At 38.3% G+C, this 20,769-nt stretch overlaps 1 protein-coding gene across 2 annotated transcripts in view; it reads right to left on the bottom strand.

The window, feature by feature from the left end:
* Window positions 1-3,050: 3,050 nt before the first annotated feature.
* Window positions 3,051-20,769, bottom strand: part of col23a1b (collagen type XXIII alpha 1 chain b) — a 108,661-nt gene continuing 90,942 nt past the window's right edge. For both annotated transcript variants that reach the window (XM_077195172.1, XM_077195164.1), the window contains 19 exons: window positions 16,177-16,203; window positions 15,999-16,025; window positions 15,710-15,763; window positions 15,556-15,618; window positions 15,380-15,406; window positions 15,208-15,282; window positions 15,089-15,124; window positions 14,952-14,996; window positions 6,789-6,878; window positions 6,655-6,708; window positions 6,508-6,564; window positions 6,403-6,429; window positions 6,245-6,313; window positions 6,086-6,148; window positions 5,540-5,566; window positions 5,406-5,459; window positions 5,164-5,250; window positions 4,112-4,150; window positions 3,051-3,984 (listed from right to left, as the gene is read on the bottom strand). In XM_077195172.1, coding sequence (XP_077051287.1) covers window positions 3,982-3,984; window positions 4,112-4,150; window positions 5,164-5,250; window positions 5,406-5,459; window positions 5,540-5,566; window positions 6,086-6,148; window positions 6,245-6,313; window positions 6,403-6,429; window positions 6,508-6,564; window positions 6,655-6,708; window positions 6,789-6,878; window positions 14,952-14,996; window positions 15,089-15,124; window positions 15,208-15,282; window positions 15,380-15,406; window positions 15,556-15,618; window positions 15,710-15,763; window positions 15,999-16,025; window positions 16,177-16,203 — 924 coding nt within the window. In that variant the 3' untranslated portion in view covers window positions 3,051-3,981. The remainder of the gene's footprint in view (window positions 3,985-4,111; window positions 4,151-5,163; window positions 5,251-5,405; window positions 5,460-5,539; window positions 5,567-6,085; window positions 6,149-6,244; window positions 6,314-6,402; window positions 6,430-6,507; window positions 6,565-6,654; window positions 6,709-6,788; window positions 6,879-14,951; window positions 14,997-15,088; window positions 15,125-15,207; window positions 15,283-15,379; window positions 15,407-15,555; window positions 15,619-15,709; window positions 15,764-15,998; window positions 16,026-16,176; window positions 16,204-20,769) is intronic.

The raw sequence follows: 20,769 nt of genomic DNA on the forward strand, positions 1-20,769 counted from the left end.
ACCGATTCGTTCAAACGGCTGATTCATTCGGGAAAGAAGCAAGTGATTCCTTTCCAAACGCGGATTTCAGTCAAGTAATCATCGCTGTCTGACTCTGCTACGGTTTCATTTTGAAATTCTAGTCGGCGAAATAAAGGGAAAACAAACAATATTGACAATATTGTGTCTAAAAAGTAACTCCCAATGTTAACTTATTGTTAATTTAACTGTTGTATAACATCAATATCACAGTTGCAATTGTGCACGGGAAACAGCGCACTTGTTGATTTGATATTCTAATATAAGAACATAATATGATATAAATATAATACAAAAACTAATTTGGGGGCATAGGCTACCTATGAACTGCACACAGCAGTGAAAGGACGATAGACAAATGCGATGTCAGCTCACAGTGCCTCCTACTATAGTTTTGATTACAATATCATAATAAAAAATACACATCGCACACCCCATACGCACATAAAGAATGAACTTACAACTGAACTGACATTTACCAGCTTTCTTCTTCTCTCCTCTCTCGCGTGCATGAGACAGACGTTATTCTGCCGCGATTCCCGCGAATGTGATGCGAATTGTCACGTGAACAAGCAAATCCACAAAAATAGAATAATAAAAAATGATAGGCATACAACGATAACAATGATAAACAACGATAGCAAAAAACAGTTTTGTAACTTTGTAAGTTTTGTAATTATTTCACACTCCACATTTAGGGGGGCCACAAGGGGGGCCAAGCTTGTTGTCACAGGGGCACTGGCCCCCCCTGGCCACCCCCTAGAACCGCCACTGATTGGGACTAGTACCCAGCGTCCCCCCCTAAACCTACGCCCTTGCTTTATAACACGCAATTGCGACTTTATTTCACGCAATTGTGACTTAATATCTCGCAATTCTGACTTAATATCTCACAAATCTGACTTTATATCTCACAGTTGCGACTTTTTATCTCACAATTCTGACTTTTTATCTCACAATTGCGAGATATTAAGTCAGAATTGTGAGAAAAAAAGTCAGAAATGTGAGAAAAAAAGTCCGAATTGTGAGATAAAAAGTCGCAATTATTATTATAATTTTTTTATTCAGTGGCGGAAACAAGCTTCCATACATATGTCTGACATGTAATAAAATAATAAATAAGAGATCTTTTGGCAAAATAACTGTTGTTGCCTCTGTGATTCAACCATAATGGGGAAAAGCTTAATTTTCAAGTCTACAGTATCCGTTCAACCACAAGTAGGCCTAAACGCGAAAGAGGAATCAATTGTGTTAACCATTGTCTGAAACATGTCTCTCTCTCGCTTTGTCCCGATTTCAACCTGAATCTGTAAATTGTTAAGACAAAACATGTCCAAACACATCCAAAACTTTCACTCTATGTTGGTTAAACGTAGCAGTTAATGAATCCGATAATCACATGCGTGCCGAACTGATCCGTTGCATCCCTAATAATTAATTAGTGGTCAACCGATATTTGTTTTTTGATGGCCGGGTGAGCAGGGTGGCCGATGCCCGATATATAATATATGTGTAATTTATCCTTATTTTTATTCATATTTTAAAAATAAATAGGGCTACACATTTAATCGAAATGAAACTTGATTTGGCAAGTGCTGCGATTATTTTAGAAGTAGCCTAGATAACGTCATTCCAGGAAATCCATATGGACATCATACCATCGCTGCAGCTGAATAAACAGAAGATTGAAACGCTTTGATTTATTAAATGAATTTTGTTGGACAAGAGGTTCATAAATGCTTCTCAAGTATGGATTTTTTTTGATGCATGTTGCTTTTTCAAATGCACATAAGAGACCAGTGTGGCCAGATGTACGATAATTATCGTATTTGTATGATATTTTTGACCTCTGTACGATGTATGATCAATAATGAAAAAAATCCCATAATGTACGATAATTTCTGAATTTTATGACACTTAAAATGATGGTCATTGTAAACATAGGGCTGCTATACTCATTGATCTAGCTGTGGATCCTACATCTACCGTCAAGATTGTGATAAATACGTGGTATTATTTCTTCCATCTCATCTCATGTTACGCCAATCATCATGAAGAAAGCAAAAGCACAAGTTAAAGGAACAGTTAACTTAAAAAAGAAAATTCTGTCATAATTTACTCACCCTCAAGTTGTTTCAAACATGTATGAATTTCTTTCTTCTGCTGAACACAAAAGAAAATATTTTGAAGAATGTCGGTAACCATACAGTTGATGGACCCCTTTGACTTCCATAGTATTTTTTTTACTACATCAACTGTCTGGTTACTGGTTAAATTGTTTGGCATTTGCTATGTAACCATGTACAGATTTTGCAAAAGGAGGTAGTTTTTAGAAGAGAACTTCCGAATGAAGGCTACCACAGTAAAAATAAGGTCTTCACTGATGAACAAGAAAAATAAACTTACAGAATATTTGATAAGGAAAGCTGAGGCATTTTATGGACTGTGTCCACGTGAGGTAAGTAGGATAAACAGTATTAAAGATAATAGAGGATAAAGTTAGATTTATAGTGGTGCCAGTGAAAAACATGAAAAGACACGTTATTCAGTTTCATTATTATGATGCTAATGAAACTTAAAAATATTGTTCAATTGTTAAAGCGGGTGCACATTTGCTCATTTTATATAATTTATATCCTAGGGTAGGCTATGTTACAACTTACCCGGACTTTGGGGTGAATTGTAACATTTCACTTCTCGTGTTTAAAAACTAAACTATGCATTTTCTGTTTGTTTTGAAAAGATAACCGCTGTCATTTAATAGCAGACACTTGTAACTAGTTTGAAACACATTTTGAAAGCAGTGGCTTACAAAGAACTTCAAGATACAGACAGAAATGTAAAAAAAATTACAACAATCCCTGGCTTCTACCTTATTTCCTTTTAATTTCCCCTCAAATAAAAAAAAATTCTCCCTTAAAAGAGTCACCTAAGCCTAAGGGGTTGGCCCCCAAAAACAGAATTAGGGAAAAACAACTGATCACAAATCAATACACAGTAAAATGTTATTCACACAATAAGTCATCCTAGCCTTTAAATGTAAAAATTATCAATTTTATTTACACAAACTTTATATAATGCTCATTGAGGATGCAAACAACCCCTCACTAAAACAATGAATAAAAGACTGAAAGTAGTTTTATTCAGTGAGGCTTCTTATAAACAGACAAGACTTTGACATGATATCAGTTATTATACTTTTCCCCCCACCACTCCACTGTATTTTAGTGAGCAATGGAACAAAAGATAGTATGCGGTTTCCTATTGACCAAGTGAAAAGAGTTTCCTGAGTACAGATTTGTCCATATGTACACCAGTACAAATCCAGTGCAATATCCACATTACGTTCCTCTCTGTAGAACAGACGAGCCCTTTCATTTGAAACATCCAGTTGAACTTTGGGAAAGCATTCTCACTCCATTTAGCCCATTCAGTGTCCTTTAGGCCGTAGACGATTGCTTGTCCTTGCCAACCTGCCTTGATTCTGAAGCCTCTTCCTTTCAAGCAAATATTTAATGAAGAATGCATGGGGTTGGTTCAAATGGCACCCAGAAATGCAAGACAGCCAGTGAAAAACATAATTTGAAGTCATATAAGTAGATACATTGGTCAGTCTGTTAGAAAGTTCAGGGTTATATTGGTTTAAGACCCATTCTCTCCTTAAGGACATCAGCAGCATTCTCTTGGCATCCACAAGCATTGAGTTCATGTCTCTTCTCAATATCAGTACAGTCTCAGCACCTATAATACTCTCTTCGTTGCTTTTCTACACTTGTTATTGTGGCAGTGGAGAACCCCCTCTTTTGTTAATGCAGCGATACAGACATTTAATTTTGCAGGGGCTCCTGTATGAAAACCCAATTTATTAAAAAAGAGATTACTAAAAAAAATGGGAGAAAAAAGGCAAACGTTACTTGCAAAATATATATCAATATGTACAAATTCCATTCTCCAGGTTAGTCATTACTGCAAGAAAGCAATAGGAGAAAACTGTTAGGAAACACACACAAGAAGCAGTCCTCATTTTTATGACAAGGATGTTGGGAAAACTAGCAGGACTCATTGTTTCCCCGGATGACTTATATAATTATACCTTATGCCAGCATCCTGGTATGGGCAGTCCATCTCGCCCCTGTCAATAAAGAAGAGAAGGAAATCAATGATTTGTTTCAAAGTTCTTACTGATGGGGCGGGAAGGAATGGCGAATCACATATGAAGCCTGCCACCAATGACTATGTGAGACTAAAGGAAGCACACTACCACACAGAGGAACACCTTTGGCATTAAATCTGAAAGTGAAAAGCAGCATGCTCTTGCTCACATCATCACTATAGCTCAGATGGACAAAATCTTAAACCCAGGTGGGTGCAGTTATTTCTCTCATGTGATCTATATTTTTACAGGGCAAGGCATAGGTATGATATGAACACTAACACTGGAGTTAGGGATCAGATAGGATGGTCAACTAGTTGTCCATGAACCTGTAATTAGTGAGGTTGTTAAATCCAATTAATCTTTAAAAATGTTTATTTTAGCTTTATTTTTCATATTTAGGACAAAGTGTTAACATTGGTGAAAGTAAGGTAATTTTACTTAGTCATTTTTTGAGAACTTTCTTACACAATCCGTGTCTGGTTGAAAAGATTCTTCCTTGGCACTGACTAGATGTTTAAATACTCCACATAGTTGTTGATTTTGAAAATGTGCAGTTTTGCATGTCCCTAATTAGAATTTTATTCTGTACATGGGGCAAAACTTTGCTTTGCAAATTGAGAGACTATAAGATAACTTGTGATAAAGTAGTTCAGAAGCTCTGTTCTATGCCAAGCCACCTGAATAAGATCTCATGGTTGTAGACAGGGGAACCCACAGCACCAGGATAAAACATCAAATGATGTGAGCACAAACACAATATTAAAAATACTGTACCAAAGGGCAGGGGGCATCTGATGGAACCCTTGCCTCCCCACCATGTACTCAAACCCCATTGGTGTCCTGTCTGTAAAACCCACTCATGTCAAATGCTAGCTGTTGTAAACTCATTCACACAGACCTGAATTTGCCATTCACATGCATAAAAGGGACAGAAAATAGCACTGCATTTTATTTTTTCCAAACAACAATAACATAGTTTCATTACATACCACAGGACAAGGCTGATCAAGCCCTGGAGGTCCCTGCTCTCCCTTCTGTCCTTTCAGACCTTTCTTTCCTATTGAGCCTCTCTCACCCTGAATGGAGACATTAAGAATTGTTTGCTCTGTCAGATTGTACTCGAACAGAATACACATGACTTGAGATTTGATTTTATAACAATATACCATATATACAGTATTACCCACATACAAACAGTAATTATTGAAAATAAAGTATTTGTTTCTCTAACCTTCTCTCCCCTGTCTCCTCTCTCCCCCTTTTCTCCTTGAAGCCCTGGGAAACCCTTGTCACAGGAGAGCCATGTTCAGTAAGTAATAACTTAATATACTCGAGTTTATAACCAATAGCACAATAATCACTTACATCTAATCCTGGTTCACCTTGTTTTCCCTTGAAAACAAACCACAATGAGAGAAGAATTAGTGTTATATGTAGGCCTAGTTCTATCATGACAACTCTCAAAGTGTTTGGCACGGTAATGGGTATGACAATGTTGATGTGTTTGGTCTTGGCGGAATAGATCTGCTTCGCTGCTGCTGCTTCTGGTTTTATTGCTGCTGCTGTAGGATTTTGCTGCTACTGGAGAGCAAGTACGGGACTTGTTACTGCTAATACATGACACTGCTGTGAGCAAGTAAGACCTGTAGCAGATCTATACAGGTGGAGCTGGGGAAGGTGGAGGGTTTCTGAAAGCGCTCTGCACTACTAAGGCAAATGATAGCCAGGTATTTGAAGGTTGAGCATGATACAGCAGGAACCAATCAGCTGTGCCCTATAGAGAATGATGTGATTACGAGCAGGTTGAGTCAAAGGTTGAGTCAAAGGCTGCTCCATCTACAGTTTCATGACGGAACTTTGTGTTATTTTCAGACTTTTTGTCTTGTCTTTTTAAGGTGTACAAACACTGACCTTTTCACCTTTTGCACCTGGCAGGCCTACTAAGCCATTAGACCCTTGAAAGCCTTGAGGACCCTGTGCACAACAAGCAGAATTGTATCTGTCCAGGCTTTTCACATCTATACAAGTATTGGAATGGTTTCTGCATATTGGTTTTGTAACAAAAATTACCCGTTGCCCAGATGGACCTTTCTCTCCCGCATCTCCCTTTTCTCCTTTGACTGCCTCACCAGGCTCTCCCTGTGTTACATTTTAAACATTTTATTTGCCATGACCACAAAATGCACCAGAATGGGTCATTCCTTTACAACAATACTTCACTGTCTCACCTTGGGTCCAGGCAATCCATGATATCCCTGGAAGAAAAAATGGTTAGTCTTCTTAGCTTTCCTTAACAAAAAGTTTCTGAACTAGTTGTAAACTGTATTCCTTACGGCATGCCCAGGGGGTCCAGGAGGCCCTGGTGGGCCAGGCAAAGAGATAATCTGGTCCTACAAGAGAGTTATCAAGATCAGTCCAGTTAAGATAGATCTGGATTAGGTCCTTCATATTTTAATATGTAGAGTGTGCGTTAAACTCACCAAATTGTCCTCAAGCCTAGAGTCTCCTTTATCTCCTTTTTGCCCTGCTGCCCCCTAAAATACCATGATACAATAACATAATCCTTGCAGTAAACCTCAGTAAACATCACATGCTATATGTTGTAAATACTCACCGAAAGCCCTGTTAGCCCAATATCCCCCTTTTCCCCTTTTGCTCCTGCTGCTCCAGGCTCTCCTGCATCACCTCTCTCTCCCTTATGGCCCTGGATGAGACATCACACTATATAATGTAGTATCAACTCAACTCAATTTTTATTTATAAAGCACTTTCAAAACCATTAAAATGGACCAAAGTGCTGTCCATAAGTAGTAAATAACTCTAAAATACATAGAAACATAAAATAACATCAAAACATGACACCAAGAAAATCAAACAACAAATCACTCACAGTTCTCAGATCTAATCAAAAACCAAAAGCTTGATAAAATAAATAAGTCTTCAAGTCCTTTTTAAATATATACATGCTTGACGAGGATTTTAAAGATAATGGCAACACATTCCAAAGGGCAGGAGCCACAACAGAAAAGGCACGATTTCCACTACGCCTCAAGCGAAACCGAGGGACGGTTAGGAGCATGCTCTGAGAGGAGCGTTGAGACTGATAAGGGATTAACATTTAATACTCAGGAGCTCGATCATGCAATGCTTAAAACAAACAATGTTTAAACAAACATTAACACCTTGTATTGTATTCTGTATTTAACAGGTAGCCAGTGAAAGGATATCAATACAGGTGTTATGTGATCCCGTTTTCTGGTATTTGTTAAGAATCTCGCTGCAGCATTTTGCACACACTGAAGATGAGTAACCAGTGATTAACTTATGCCTAGATAAAGAGCATTACAATAGTCTAACCAGGTTGAAACAAAGGCATGCAAAACAATCTCCAAGTCCTTGTATGAAAGGATGGGTTTCAGTTTAGACAATTTTCTCAAATGAAAAAAAGATGATTTCACAATGCTGTTAACTTGACGATCAAAGCGTATTTCAGAATCGAAAAATACTCCAAGGTTCTTCACATAACCATGCATATTGTTGGACAATAGTCCATAATTTCCAGCCAGACCATTCCAAAGCTCCTTGTTCCCAAACATAATACACTGTCAAATTATTTGCTAGCGATCCCTTTACCTCAGTCAAGCACTTATAAAAATTAATAAAATATGTACAGCCATATCACTCCAAAGGAAAGTACAGTTGTAAATCATCGGCATACAAGTGGTAATTAATATTATGCTGCTTAAAAATGGACCCCAAGGGTAACATGTATAATGACAACAGAGTCAGACAGAGGATTGATCCCTGAGGAACCCCCCAAGAAATAGTCGCAGATGCAGAGACATAATTCCCAATTTTATCAGAGCATGTCCTGTCATGCAAATGAGAGGAAAGCCACTTAAGGGCTACGCCATTGATCCCTACATAATCTCTGAGGCATTCTATTAAAATTGCGTGATTCTAGAGTATCAAAGGCTGCACTTAAATCTAACATCATTAAGGCAACACTTTTCCCAGAGTCAATACTTAACAAAATATGATTTGTAACCTTTAGTAATGCTGATTTTTGCAGACTGAAAAATATCCATTATGTTATTTACAATTAAAAAGTCGGTAAGTTGACCATAGACAACTTTCTCTAAGATCTTATTCATAAAAGGCAATTTCGAAATAGGTCTGCATTTTTTAAAATCCTGTGAATCCAAATAATTTTTTTTAAAGACGGGCTCAAAAACAGGATGCTTAAACCCTGATGGTACAGTTAAATATATACCATAAAATAATAATAGAAATACCATAAAATAAACTACTATTGATAATCAATAATATACTGGGACCAATAGTGTCTACAACCTCTTTAAACAATCGCATAGAGTGAGTGTCATGGTGTTGTGCGGGTTGAAGAAGGACGCAAAGTCAAAAGGCTCCAATACAAACAGTTTACTAATATAAGATTCACAGGTGCAGGCAGGATGACGGGCAGGAACACGCACACAAAACACATCTAAATAAGACTAACAACCGACAAAGACTGACTGAATTGAACAAACTAAATACAGACACTGATGAAGATATAACCAGGTGATACAGATGAAGGTGATTAACAGGACACAGGTGATGAAGATGAACTAATGACGGTAGGCATGGAAACCAATGAGTGACGGAAAACAAAAGGCGTGACTAAGAATGAAAACAGAAGATCAAAGCAGACACGAACGTGACAGGTAGTCGGTTTTAAATGCATTATTATCTTTTCCAACTGAGCTAATGTAATCGATTCAAATTTACTTATATTGACTACAACATTGCCTACAGGCACAATATTCGACCAAATAAGAGCAACCTTATCAATATATATTTTTTTAAACTCTCACACAGATCCTTTGAAGGGGTAGGAAAAGAATTCATAGACGGACTCAGTACATTATCTATGGTTGAAAATAATACCTTTGGGTTATTTGCATTAAGTGATATAATTCGCGAAAATATGAAGATCTAGCCGCTCTAACAGCGTTTTGATAGTTTAATAGAGATTCTCAAAGAATATCATAAGATACTTGCAATTTATCTTTCAGCCACTTAGCTCTGCATGCCGACAAACCAGCCTCCGATCCCGTGTTACATCATTTAGCCACGTTGTTTTTTAACTTTTTGACATCTCATTTTAAAAGGCGAAACATTATCCAAGATCTCAGAGCAAACATGATTAAAAGAATTTACCAATTCATCAGGTCCCACAACGGACAATGCTGTAGGCTCAGTATGAAGGGCTTATTCAGTAAAAGCAGTTGAGAACGCACTAGGTGTAGAAGTAGTGATAACCCTGGACAAGAATGAAGGTGGCTGATAACAGAGTCCATTTGTTGCAGAAGTAAAATTAAACCTAATAGGCATATGGTCCGAGATGGCTATTTCTTCAACACATATTTTCTATCGTTAAGAAAACACCAAGTCAGGTGTGTGCCCATGATCCTGTGTTGGTCCAGAGACACATTGGGCTAAGTTAAATTAATCAACTAAATTAAAAAATTCTTTAGTCATGGGTTTACCAGGACAACAAACATGAATATTAAAATTACCCATAATAAAAATCCTGTCAGCAGATGGAACAACCACAGATAAAAACCAAGAAAATTCTTATTATACCCAGGAGGCCTATATATCAAGGCACAAATCACTGGCGAGGGCAAGTTAATCTTCATTAATTGAGCTTCAAAACTCTTGGAACTTTCAACAGGCAGTAACTTGCACTTCATCATGATATTAAAAATAACAGCCAAGCTGTATAATAGTATACTTGCACGGCTTGAGACAAATTTTGTGAACCCAAAAAGATTATAGACCTCAAAAAATCGGAAGTCTTTGATCGTTAGTTTGACATGTTCGGCGAACGGCTGGTTAATGACCATCGTAATCAAATTTGACCTCAGATGAAATACTGGCAGTCAGAAGATTTGACGCACAGTCCTGTAGCGTGTCTTCTCCTACCACAACCGTCAAATCAAAAACCAATAAGAGCGCCAAACCTGATGATGCAATTGACCTATCAGTAAGCCCCTCCCCGTGAACGCAGATGAGCCAATGTCAGTTGAGTATCAGTTGCACGGGGACTGGAACTCAGACATCTTTAGGTTTCAGCGCCATAGAGAAGATCCAAAGCTCTCATCGGTTTTATGGTGTTTATGCAACAAAAATGGTAAAACGATGTGCCTGGAGTACTTGTACCACTGATTCCAGGTATCCTGAGAGAATTGGCATGGGTATTTATGTATTGAATCACCGTAATGTGCGCGCATTCACCAGCGCGTTTCAAAAGTGTGTTCCATTTGCACGAACGGACCAATTATCTGCACAATACAACTGAAGCCCGGTTAATTTATTATATCAATGATGTGAGCATAGTAACCTGGTTCCCTAAGTATTCAGCCCCAATCCCAATGAAGGTGAAAACGTTAATTTTCTGGTTGGTATACTCTCATTAAGTTACAATTAAAGTTAATTGTAGTAATGAACAAACCCTAAATAGCTAACTGTTCTCACGTCATGTATAGTAGGTCAAAAACACCCAATGGCTAAAAAAGCAGCAATCTGCGATTGTGACGACCGCAACATGAGGCTTCTCCCGCTTGCATAGTGATCTGTAAATCCTCCGATTGGTTATTTAGTGAGTCAACAACAAACCACCCCTTGCTCCACACACACGTCTTCGTTTTTTCCAGTTTTCTTTTCAAGATCAAATTTAACCCAAGAGATGTTTGCTAGCCACCATTCCTAGCCAGGGCCGGCGCCACGAGGCATTGCCCCCTCAGTTTCAATTTTTCCCCCCTCCATCATCGAACGTGATTGATTTTAATTATTGATACTTCAGCAAAAACTAATACTAGGTTCATTAAAGGGGTCATATGATGCGTTTTCATGTTTTCCTTTTCTTTCATGTTATGTAGCTGTTTTCACAAGTATAAAATCTGCAAAGTTACAAAGCTCAAAGTCTCCCACTAAAAGATTTATTCTGTTTAAAAGAGAAGGTTCCAGACCTAGGTCAAACGTCACTCGATGGAAATATTACACAATGCCGCCCAAATGCATACGCAAAGAAAGAAAGAAGCCGTGGCTTCAGTTGTCAGTAGTATTGTTGCCGCCATGTCGTGGAGACGCTGTGTTTCTATGCGAAAGCAAAAACAGCACTTTATTTGCCCTTCTGTGGAAGTAAAATAATGTCAAATGTTTTTGAAATAAAAAGCCTGTTGAATTGCACTACTTGGAAAAAAAATAGGCATTGCATTAACCATGCTTGCATTTTAATGCATTGTATTTTTAGGGCTTGCATTTTTATGGGCTGAAATTCAACATGGCCGAATATTTAAGCTGTGAATATTTCAATTAAAAACATTTCAAACACATTTTCATTATTAAAAATTCAATAATCCATATTCACCCTTCATATTTAACTTCCAAAATATTCTAACTGTTTAAAAATACAACCTATAATATTCAACAGGCAATTTTCGGTCCATTTTATTTCGCTTGGCAAATTCGCTTCTACAAATTCAGTGGTTCAAATTCGACCGTAAATTCAACATTGACGTCCAGGAACTGCAGGAAAAGCAGAAGATTGCCGAGCATACTCTCCATCTGCTGTTAGTCGATCTCACCAGCAGGGGGTGCAAGCGCTTGTTGTTTACGAAGACCAGCAAAATTAGAGCAAGTCATTCATTCATAAAACTCATTTACAGCAATGTAAGTTTATTTGTGATTATTATGACGGCTGTTTTTGTTAAATTTGGTGCCTTCACGGTTACCTACATGTGTAGCCTACATGCATATTTCTCTACCGTGAACGAGATCATAATGTTATTCCCCGATGCGGATATACAGATCCAATGTTACATTTTTGAGGTTGACATATATTTCTCTTGGTTGTTTAGTTGCCTTAACTTTATATTGTGGCGATGTGCTGCATGCAGGCTATTAGGGTTTCCCCCAATACTTCAGGATTCCCCTGCTGGACCTGTACAACGCTTAACGTAGCTTAATGGACTATTGATGTAAAAGTTCAAACTCACAGGCAAGCAGATGGACTCAGAATAACGCGCACAGCTGAGCGTTTCCCAGTGATAGACTGGTATAAAGATGGCTTGATGTTGGACATTCGCACATTTAGGGACCGTCTATGAAGTTTATACGACTTTGGTATACACGTTTCTAACTTCAATAGCATTTGAATAGAACGACTTACAGTCATAAAACCAACTGTAAAGTGTTCATGTAGTGTCAGGCATAATGCGCACCCTTTGGATTTTTGGATATTTATTCAAATAAATTTAAGTTTGCTATTGAAGTTAGAAACGTACATGGCAATGTTGTATGCAACTTTAGAGACGGTCCCTAAATGTGCGAATGTCCAATGTCAAGCACATTTTACATTTAGTCATTTAGCAGACGCTTTTATCCAAAGCGATTTACAGTTAAACTAACAATAGGAGGACAACAATATGCAAGTGCTATGATCCCAGTTTAAGCTAATGCATACACGTAGGCATTTTAGGACTTTAGGACTTTATATATATATATATATATATATATATATATAGAGAGAGAGAGAGAGAGAGAGAGAGAGAGAGAGAGAGAGAGAGAGAGAGAGGAGGAGGGGGGGGGGGGGGGACAGAATAGAATAGAAAGTGTTAGTATGAATTGATCAAGTGTTGATTTTATGCCAGTATCACAAAACGCTCAGCATGAAACTTTGCGCGTAAAGTTTACAATCTGAGTCCATCTTCTTGCCTGTAGCCTATATAGTAGCCTACAGCCTACATCCCCAATAAGGTGCAAGATTGGTCTTTCATATCACTGTATTTGTTAAGCGTTTTGTCCCAACGGAAAGGGAATCCTTGAGTATGAGGTATTGAGGGAAACCGATTATAATCCTTTTCATGGTAGAGAAAGGTGATGACATGTAGAATACACAGGGAAAGTAACAATGAAGTTATTGAATGAAACATAAACACAGCTTTTGTGTGTTTATCATCTTTTCCGCATATACTGTCTGTCACAGATAATCATTTCCATTTTATGAATGAATGTCTTCGTCAACAACAAGCGCTTGCACCCCCTGCTGGTGAGGTCGACTAACAGCAGATGGAGAGTATGCTCGGCAATCTACTGCTTTTCCTGCAGTTCCTGGATGTCAATGTTGAATTTACTGTCGAATTTGAACCACTGAATTTGTGGAAGCGAATTTGCAAAGCGAAATAAAATGGAGCGAAAATTGCCTGTTGAATATTATAGGTTGTAATTTTAAACAGTTCGAATATTTTGGAAATGAAATATGAAAGGTGAATATGGATTTTTGAATTTTTAATAATGAAAATGTGTTTGAAATGTTTTTAATTGAAATATTCACAGCTTAAATATTCAACCATGTTGAGTTTCAGCCCATTAAAAATGCAAGCCCTAAAAATACAATGCATTAAAATGCAAGCATGGTTAATGCAATGCCTATTTTTTGTCAAGTAGTGCAATTCAAGGCTTTTTATTTCAAAAACATTTGACATTATTTTACTTCCATACCCTTCTGAAAGTGGACACAATATAGGAATCAATGGTTAAGATTTATTTACAACACTGTTCTAGAACAGTACAACCCCAAATGTTCGTGTCTGTGTAGCGTATTTTACGAAGGAAAGTTTCCTGATGTGAACCTGGGAGGGAACGATGCCAACTGTGCACAAAGTCTATTTCTAAAAAAATGGGATAATTCTAACTTTGCTGTATTTGCAGTTCAATGCAGTTTTGTGCAGTAGGAGGCCGCCTAAGGAGCAGCGTCTCTTTTGCAGCTTAATGGGCTTTTAATAACAATTTTGTTTAATATTAAGCTAACTAACTTATTCGGCTGATTTGGATGTTAAGATTGGCTTAGGGAGGAACCAAAGTTTACTCTATTCTTCTCCCAGTTCACTTTTATATTTCAGGAGAAATTGATGAATTTACTTGATGTAAATCCGACAGATCTGATTCTCTGAATTGTGGCTATCATGTGTTATAGATCAACTAACATGATCATTATAAAGGTGACAAAACACATTCACTTTCACATATTTGACAATCGTATCATATATCACATAGTTCATGATATAATTAACAAAATTGTAAAATACGAAATAAAAGCGATACATCTGTCATTCAGTGTGGCTGCATGACGCACCGGCATGGAATTCACGAGTTCACATCTACATATAATTATTATGGTAAAGGTTATGCGTACTTGGCGTGTTGTCCGGGTGGAGGGCTCCGAGCTCGGAATTTCTGCCCGAACCCAGAGTACTCCCCCCGTTGGTAAGAGTAGATGGAACTAGAGATGGAACTAAAAGTGAGGAGATGGGGTGGAGGTGGGATGCTGATAAACCGTCAAGAAACACAAGTGGGTTCTGCTGTTATTTATCTTGTCCTGAGTCGATTACTGATTGATCTCCACTTGTGCTGATTGGGTTAATTATCTGCACCTGCTCCTCCCGAACCTTGTTAATAAAACATAATTTAAAATAAAATTCACGCTGGGAGCTCAGCTAGAATATAGAGACCCTAGAATATATAATATAGATCTCTCTTCCTTCCAAAAAAATTACTTGGCCCCTTCAAGAATTATGAATGCCCCTCCAGTTCGTGTGTCCTGGGCTGCTGCCAGCTCTGTTTCCATCCCGCATGTAAATGCAGCACAGTCACCAAATGTCACGGATTGATTGAGACGGCTTAAGTATAATCCGATTGTATAGGAACCAACCTGCTTTCCTTCAGGTCCTTGTGCTCCATGTAATCCCATTTCTCCCTGTTACAAATACATTTGAAATGAATGTTGTAATATTCCAGCAATGGAAACTGCTGAATGTCAATGCAATTTAGTGAAAATATATCACTCACTTTTGGCCCTTGCTCTCCAGGAGGACCTGGAGGCCCCTATGGATACAAAGGAAATATTAATACAAAAAGACAATAGAGGGATCTTCACACAGAATTTGACTTTTCTGACTAAAATGTACCTGCAGTGCTTTGAGTCTAGCAGCCAGATCAGGATTTTCTGTGAAGCCAGTAGCTCCTTTCTCTCCTGGCAAACCCTGAGGGAGAGACAGTTGGAAATGACTGTCAAGAATCTGAGATGTTCAAAGAGAATAGATATATGTAATGGGGGGAAAGACTTCAATAAACACTCACCTGGGGTCCTGGATCCCCAACATCTCCCTTTTCACCCAAAGGAAGAGGACCATGATTACTGTATTATCTTAGTATCTGCATTTACCCAGAAAAACTGACCTGAATGCAGCTATATCATAAACACAACACAACTGCATCTACTTTTACAATTACCATCTTCTCAACAGACACCTCACCTTTAAGCCAGGGGATCCATCAATCCCCCTTTTCCCCTCAGTACCTGGAGCACCCTGATCCCCCTATGTGCAAAAACAATGCCTGCATGAAATTATGGTTGTCTTTGTGTTTATAAGAAAAGAAAAAAAGTTGGAGGGGGTAAAAAAATCTAACCTTTGGCCCTAAAGGGCCCTGTGGTCCAGGAATGCCGTTGATACCATTTGTACCCTTAATGAGAATTTTGTAACCAAATATTGTGTCAAATATTCTTATTTATGAACAGTATATCTATCAATTTACATTTTGAAATGTAAGAATTTTTTTTTGTGCATGTTCTGCTTTAAGCGTGTAATTGTGCTGAATTTCTTCAAAATAAATGCCATTTGGTGCATGCAACATTAATTTTTAATTGTAGCTGAAGTGTCCAAATACTTTAGGGACCACTGTATGTGATTCATATTACCTGCATGCCAGGTGGCCCTCTTGGTCCCTGTAGGCGAAAAAAAAATTATATTACTAAAGCCAGTATGTAAAGTCACCCTCATTTATGCAGCATCACTTTGAATTCCATGAAGTTGTAGATTCAAGATTCAAAATATGAGTATATATAAGTAAACAAAAATACATATATAAAGTTCTACCTCATTTCCATCTTTTCCAGGAGGACCCTGTTATTTAGAAAGCAAACACAAGGAACGAGTCATATTTAAAGAAAAAGGCATACAGTAGGCTTGCTCTGTTGACTGTCCACTAGATGTAAGGCCTCTTTAGATCTATGATGTTTAACATAATATAACTACTTCAATCTTTTATTTTCAAACATAGCATGTGAACAAAAAAAGTTAAGATGATCCAAAGCGTATAAATTATTTGACACAGACAGCTCTAAAGTGTGGCAGGGCTATTCAGCCAATAGGCATAATTTTGGAACACACCAAAACAACAGTCACAGTGGCAGACAACAGTCAGACATTTCTGGCAGACATCCTGTAAGCTTCGAAGGACATATTCAAGCCAGCTAGGGATTCAAACTTGAAGAAATATTGCACAACACCTGCTTAAAATCAGATTAATTTGTAAGACATGTATCCCTACAGGCACTCGATAAGTGCCGCAGCGCAATGTCTGTCATGCTCGACGGCCCTTCTGAGAAGGACAAAGGCATGGCATCAGGCCCAATGAGGTGGTTTCACTTAAGCATATATAAACACAATTTGAGACACAATAACAGGAAATGGCCTTTGAGCTTCTTGACCCAAGAACATCTGCTCCCAATATGAGGCAGAGTGCAGGGTGAGGATTTTTGCCCTTCAACACTGCACTATTCTTTGTTTGGTTTAGATGGTAGTCTGAAAAGGAAACAAAGTAAATAACATGTTGGGATAAACTGGCTGAGGAAAAAGGGCATTTACTACAAATGCAGAAACCATTAGAGTTACATACTCTGGAGCTGCACATCAAACGGCAAGTATCCTACATCACAGAATGTTATATAGTGCATTCCTGAAAACAGCATGTTGAGGCTTCATTCAGGGGTGCGGGAAGTAGAGGTGCTGTGTTTTCACAGGATTGTAAATGCAATGCAAATTTTTGTTTACTTAAATGTATTGATTTTGAGCATTTAGTAATTTATTTGAAATAAACACATTCAGTGGGTTATTAAAAGGTGTTATTTATATGTTAAATTAAAGTGATGGTATAATGGCCTTTTTTAAAATATGTAAAATAAGTATCTGTTGTCCCCATAGTGTGTATAAAGTTTTAGCTCAAAATACCCCACAGATAATTTTTTTAAGCATGTTAAAATTATCCCTTTTTGATGGTGAGTAAAAACGCGATGTTTCTTGTGTGTCCCTTTAAATGCAAATGAGCTGCTGCTCCCGACTCAGAGGCCAGAGCTTCAAGAGCTTGTGTGTGTGTGTGTGTGTGTGTGTCTGTGTCTGTCTGTGTGTGTGTGTGTGTGTGTGTGTGTGTGTGTGTGTGTGTGTGTGTGTGTGTGTGTGTATGTGTGTGTGTGTGTGTGTGTGTGTGTGTGTGTGTGTGTGTGTGTGTGTGTGTGTGTGTGTGTGTGTGTGTGTGTGTGTGTGTGTGTCAGAGATGCTCACAAGTCTCTGAGGTAGAGTCCAAGTCAAGTCTCAAGTCTTTGAGCTAGAGTCCAAGTCAAGTCTCAAGTCTTTGAGCTAGAGTCCAAGTCAAGTCTCAAGTCTTTGAGCTAGAGTCCAAGTCAAGTCTCAAGTCTTTGAGCTAGAGTCCAAGTCAAGTCTCAAGTCTCTTGTGGTTATAATAAGTGTTGCATCACGTACAGCGACCCATCCAGGCTGCTTAGAACACTGCATAGCTATAAGGAATTCAAAGCATGTAATATGTTATTATGACTCCTTTATCTATTAGCATACAGTATCAGTTTTGATTTTGGTATATAATCAGTGTAAACAGGCTATTTCAACATGACAAAAACACCAAGTATGCTTTACTTTTAAGTTAATATCTGTATTTTGCCTTTTAGCTTGAACATACAGTACAGGACAGACCAAAAATTGAGGTTCTGAAGAAAAAGCACTCCCTTGTCTGTCGCTGAATTATAATGAAAGGCCTTAGCTCCTATTGTGCTGGCTCTGTGGGGCCATAAGACCAAATATAGAAAATGTTATACCTCACAGCACTAAAATTTACAACGTCCTATTTAGTGCAAAACATCACAGTGTAGCTAAATGCAAAACACTATTGCAACCAAATGATGTGAGATATAGGCTAGGCTACTATCCACAAAAATTTTATGATCACACTTCCTTATGATAGAGTTTGATTTCTGATTGTTCGGTCCACGGGGGTCTTACATGCTGTCTTACATGCGTTTCATGGGGCACACACGCTAGCACACACACGCAAAGTCTTTCGCTCTTTCCCTCTCTGCCATGCGGGCAAAACACGGTTAGGAGCGCAGTATGTGCAAGCTCTTGCTAGCTCGCTCTAGATTCCGGGAGATTTTAACTAATTTGCGGGCATCTGGGAGCCGCTTATAGAGGCCAAAGTATAATTCATAGTAATGTGAATAAGAATTAATGTTAAACAGGTAAATAATTTCATTTAGAAGTTCATGTAACGGTTAAAATTTTTAAATAATACTTAAAAGGTTAAAAGCATACTATAATTCATGTGCTTGTAGATTTGGTAAAAACAGTGTACTGCCTCTTTAAGAACAGGCCAACTCCGACTACATTATGTTGATTCTTATTATGTGACTCAAGATATTGAGAGCTGTGGAAGCGAACGGTTTCCTTACCTGTTAACTTATACCTATTTCCATTAAGAATCTTTTATTTTATTAGCAATCAAAGTAATTGTATTATTCAGCTCACATTTTCTTTTGTAAATCGGAAACCAAGGAATAAAACCCATCAACAACGTTTCTGAAGTGGATTTATTGAACTGTGTAGCTGAGCTTACAATGGACACTGCAAATGGAACTAATTGCTTGGAATAATGTTAGATATTTATTAGTGTAAGCCATTACACTTCTCAATATTTCAAACCTTTACACCGCTATCAATATGCGGGAGACTCGGGATGTCTGCAAAGCTTACGATGAATGGCACAGCAGCGGCCGGTGCAGTCGACATGTTTGTTTGTTGTCCTCTCATGTGTGGCCGCGCGGAGCCAATACGTAGTATGTGTTACGTAGGCAGGTTATACGTAACGGAGGGAGGGGAATAACAGCGAGCTCATCAGACGTTTCCTAAAAATAAACATTGTTCACGAGTCCCGCAGCTCAATCCGAGTCGAGTCTAAAGTCTTTCGAGGACGAGTCTCTCAAGTCGAGTCTGAAGTCACCGTGTGTGCGACTTAAGTCGCACTCGAGTCCGAGTTTCAAACTCGAGTCCCCATCTCTGGTGTGTGTGTGTGTGTGTCTGAAATCCTTGTTCGTGTGGGGAAATGTTTTGGTCCCCATGAGGAAAACAGCTAATAAATCATACTAAGTGATGTTTTTTGAAAATGGAAAAATGCAGAAAGTTTTCTGTGATGGGTAGGTTTAGGGGTAGGGTTAGTGTAAGGGAATAGAATATACAGTTTGTACAGTATAAAAATCATTATGTCTATGGAAAGTCCCCATAAAACATGGAAACACTACATGCATGTGTGTGTGTGTGTGTGTGTGTGATTACCTGTTCTGCCTTTTATGTTTAAACTGAAGTCGGACATTGATGGAGAGACTCAACAAGAAGAGACATTGTGTAGAATGCAACAGGACGTTTCTGAATGGTTAGTTGATGAATTTATTGCTGATGTGGAGTTAACTTTCTTCAATTAGCATATTCTATCATGATAATCTATAAAATCGCTCCTGTGGGAACTGTTGTAAGATGCCTACAGAGTGACATGCAATTGCATTTGTGTTACATACTGTATTGCATGTAAAAAGACGAATGCGACAGCTTGATCAGACCCACAAATGTGCTGTACTACAATAACTCTTCCTCTTCTCAACAGGTACTGCGTGTTCCTGTGGGTAGGGTTTATGTAAATGTTAAAGGGTAACTAAACCCTAAACCAACTTTTTTTAGTTAATGATCTGTAAGAATGGGGCTTTATTAGTACTGTTCATTGATTCGAGTAACTTTTTTGACATTTGTGTATAAAGTTTTTTAATTCTATAATATATGGTGTAAAAGGGGTTGTTGGTGAGGTAGGCCAGTTCCATACAGACAGATGCGTCTCAGGTGCACGCCCCCCTCCGCTGGACTCTGCCCACTTTTCCAGCATTTTTCAAATATTGCCAGTGGGTGGAGTCAGGCTCTGACCAGGGGTTTAGTTACCCTTTAAGGTTAGTGATGTCACTAACCCTGGAGGAATGTCGTGTAGTCCCTACCAGCCGTTTGTTGTAGTCCTTAAAAAATGATTTCTTTAAAAGCAAATATCTTCCTTTGCTTTGAACTTTGAGCGTTGTGATTTTGCAGACATTGTTTATGCTCAAACAGCAACATTACACACTAACTAAATGTGTCAGGATGAGCTATTGTCCCTCCTATTTTTTTTTTTATATTTTTTTTATTTAAGGTTTGGCCAATGGACTGTGACCATAGGTGTATAAGAGCACGGAGTGCCAGTTGTAGGTGCGTGTCACTTTCGGGGGCCTGTGACGTCATAGATGCGCCGCTACTGGTTGCATTGGAGTGGAGTGTTGACATGCAGTGTCGTTCATAAGACCGCTGAAGCTTCTGAGCCACTGACTTGTG

Source organism: Siphateles boraxobius, unplaced genomic scaffold (assembly GCF_051911475.1).
Source record: "Siphateles boraxobius isolate OS27281-9 unplaced genomic scaffold, OSU_SipBor_1 11, whole genome shotgun sequence".
NCBI lineage: Eukaryota > Metazoa > Chordata > Actinopteri > Cypriniformes > Leuciscidae > Siphateles > Siphateles boraxobius.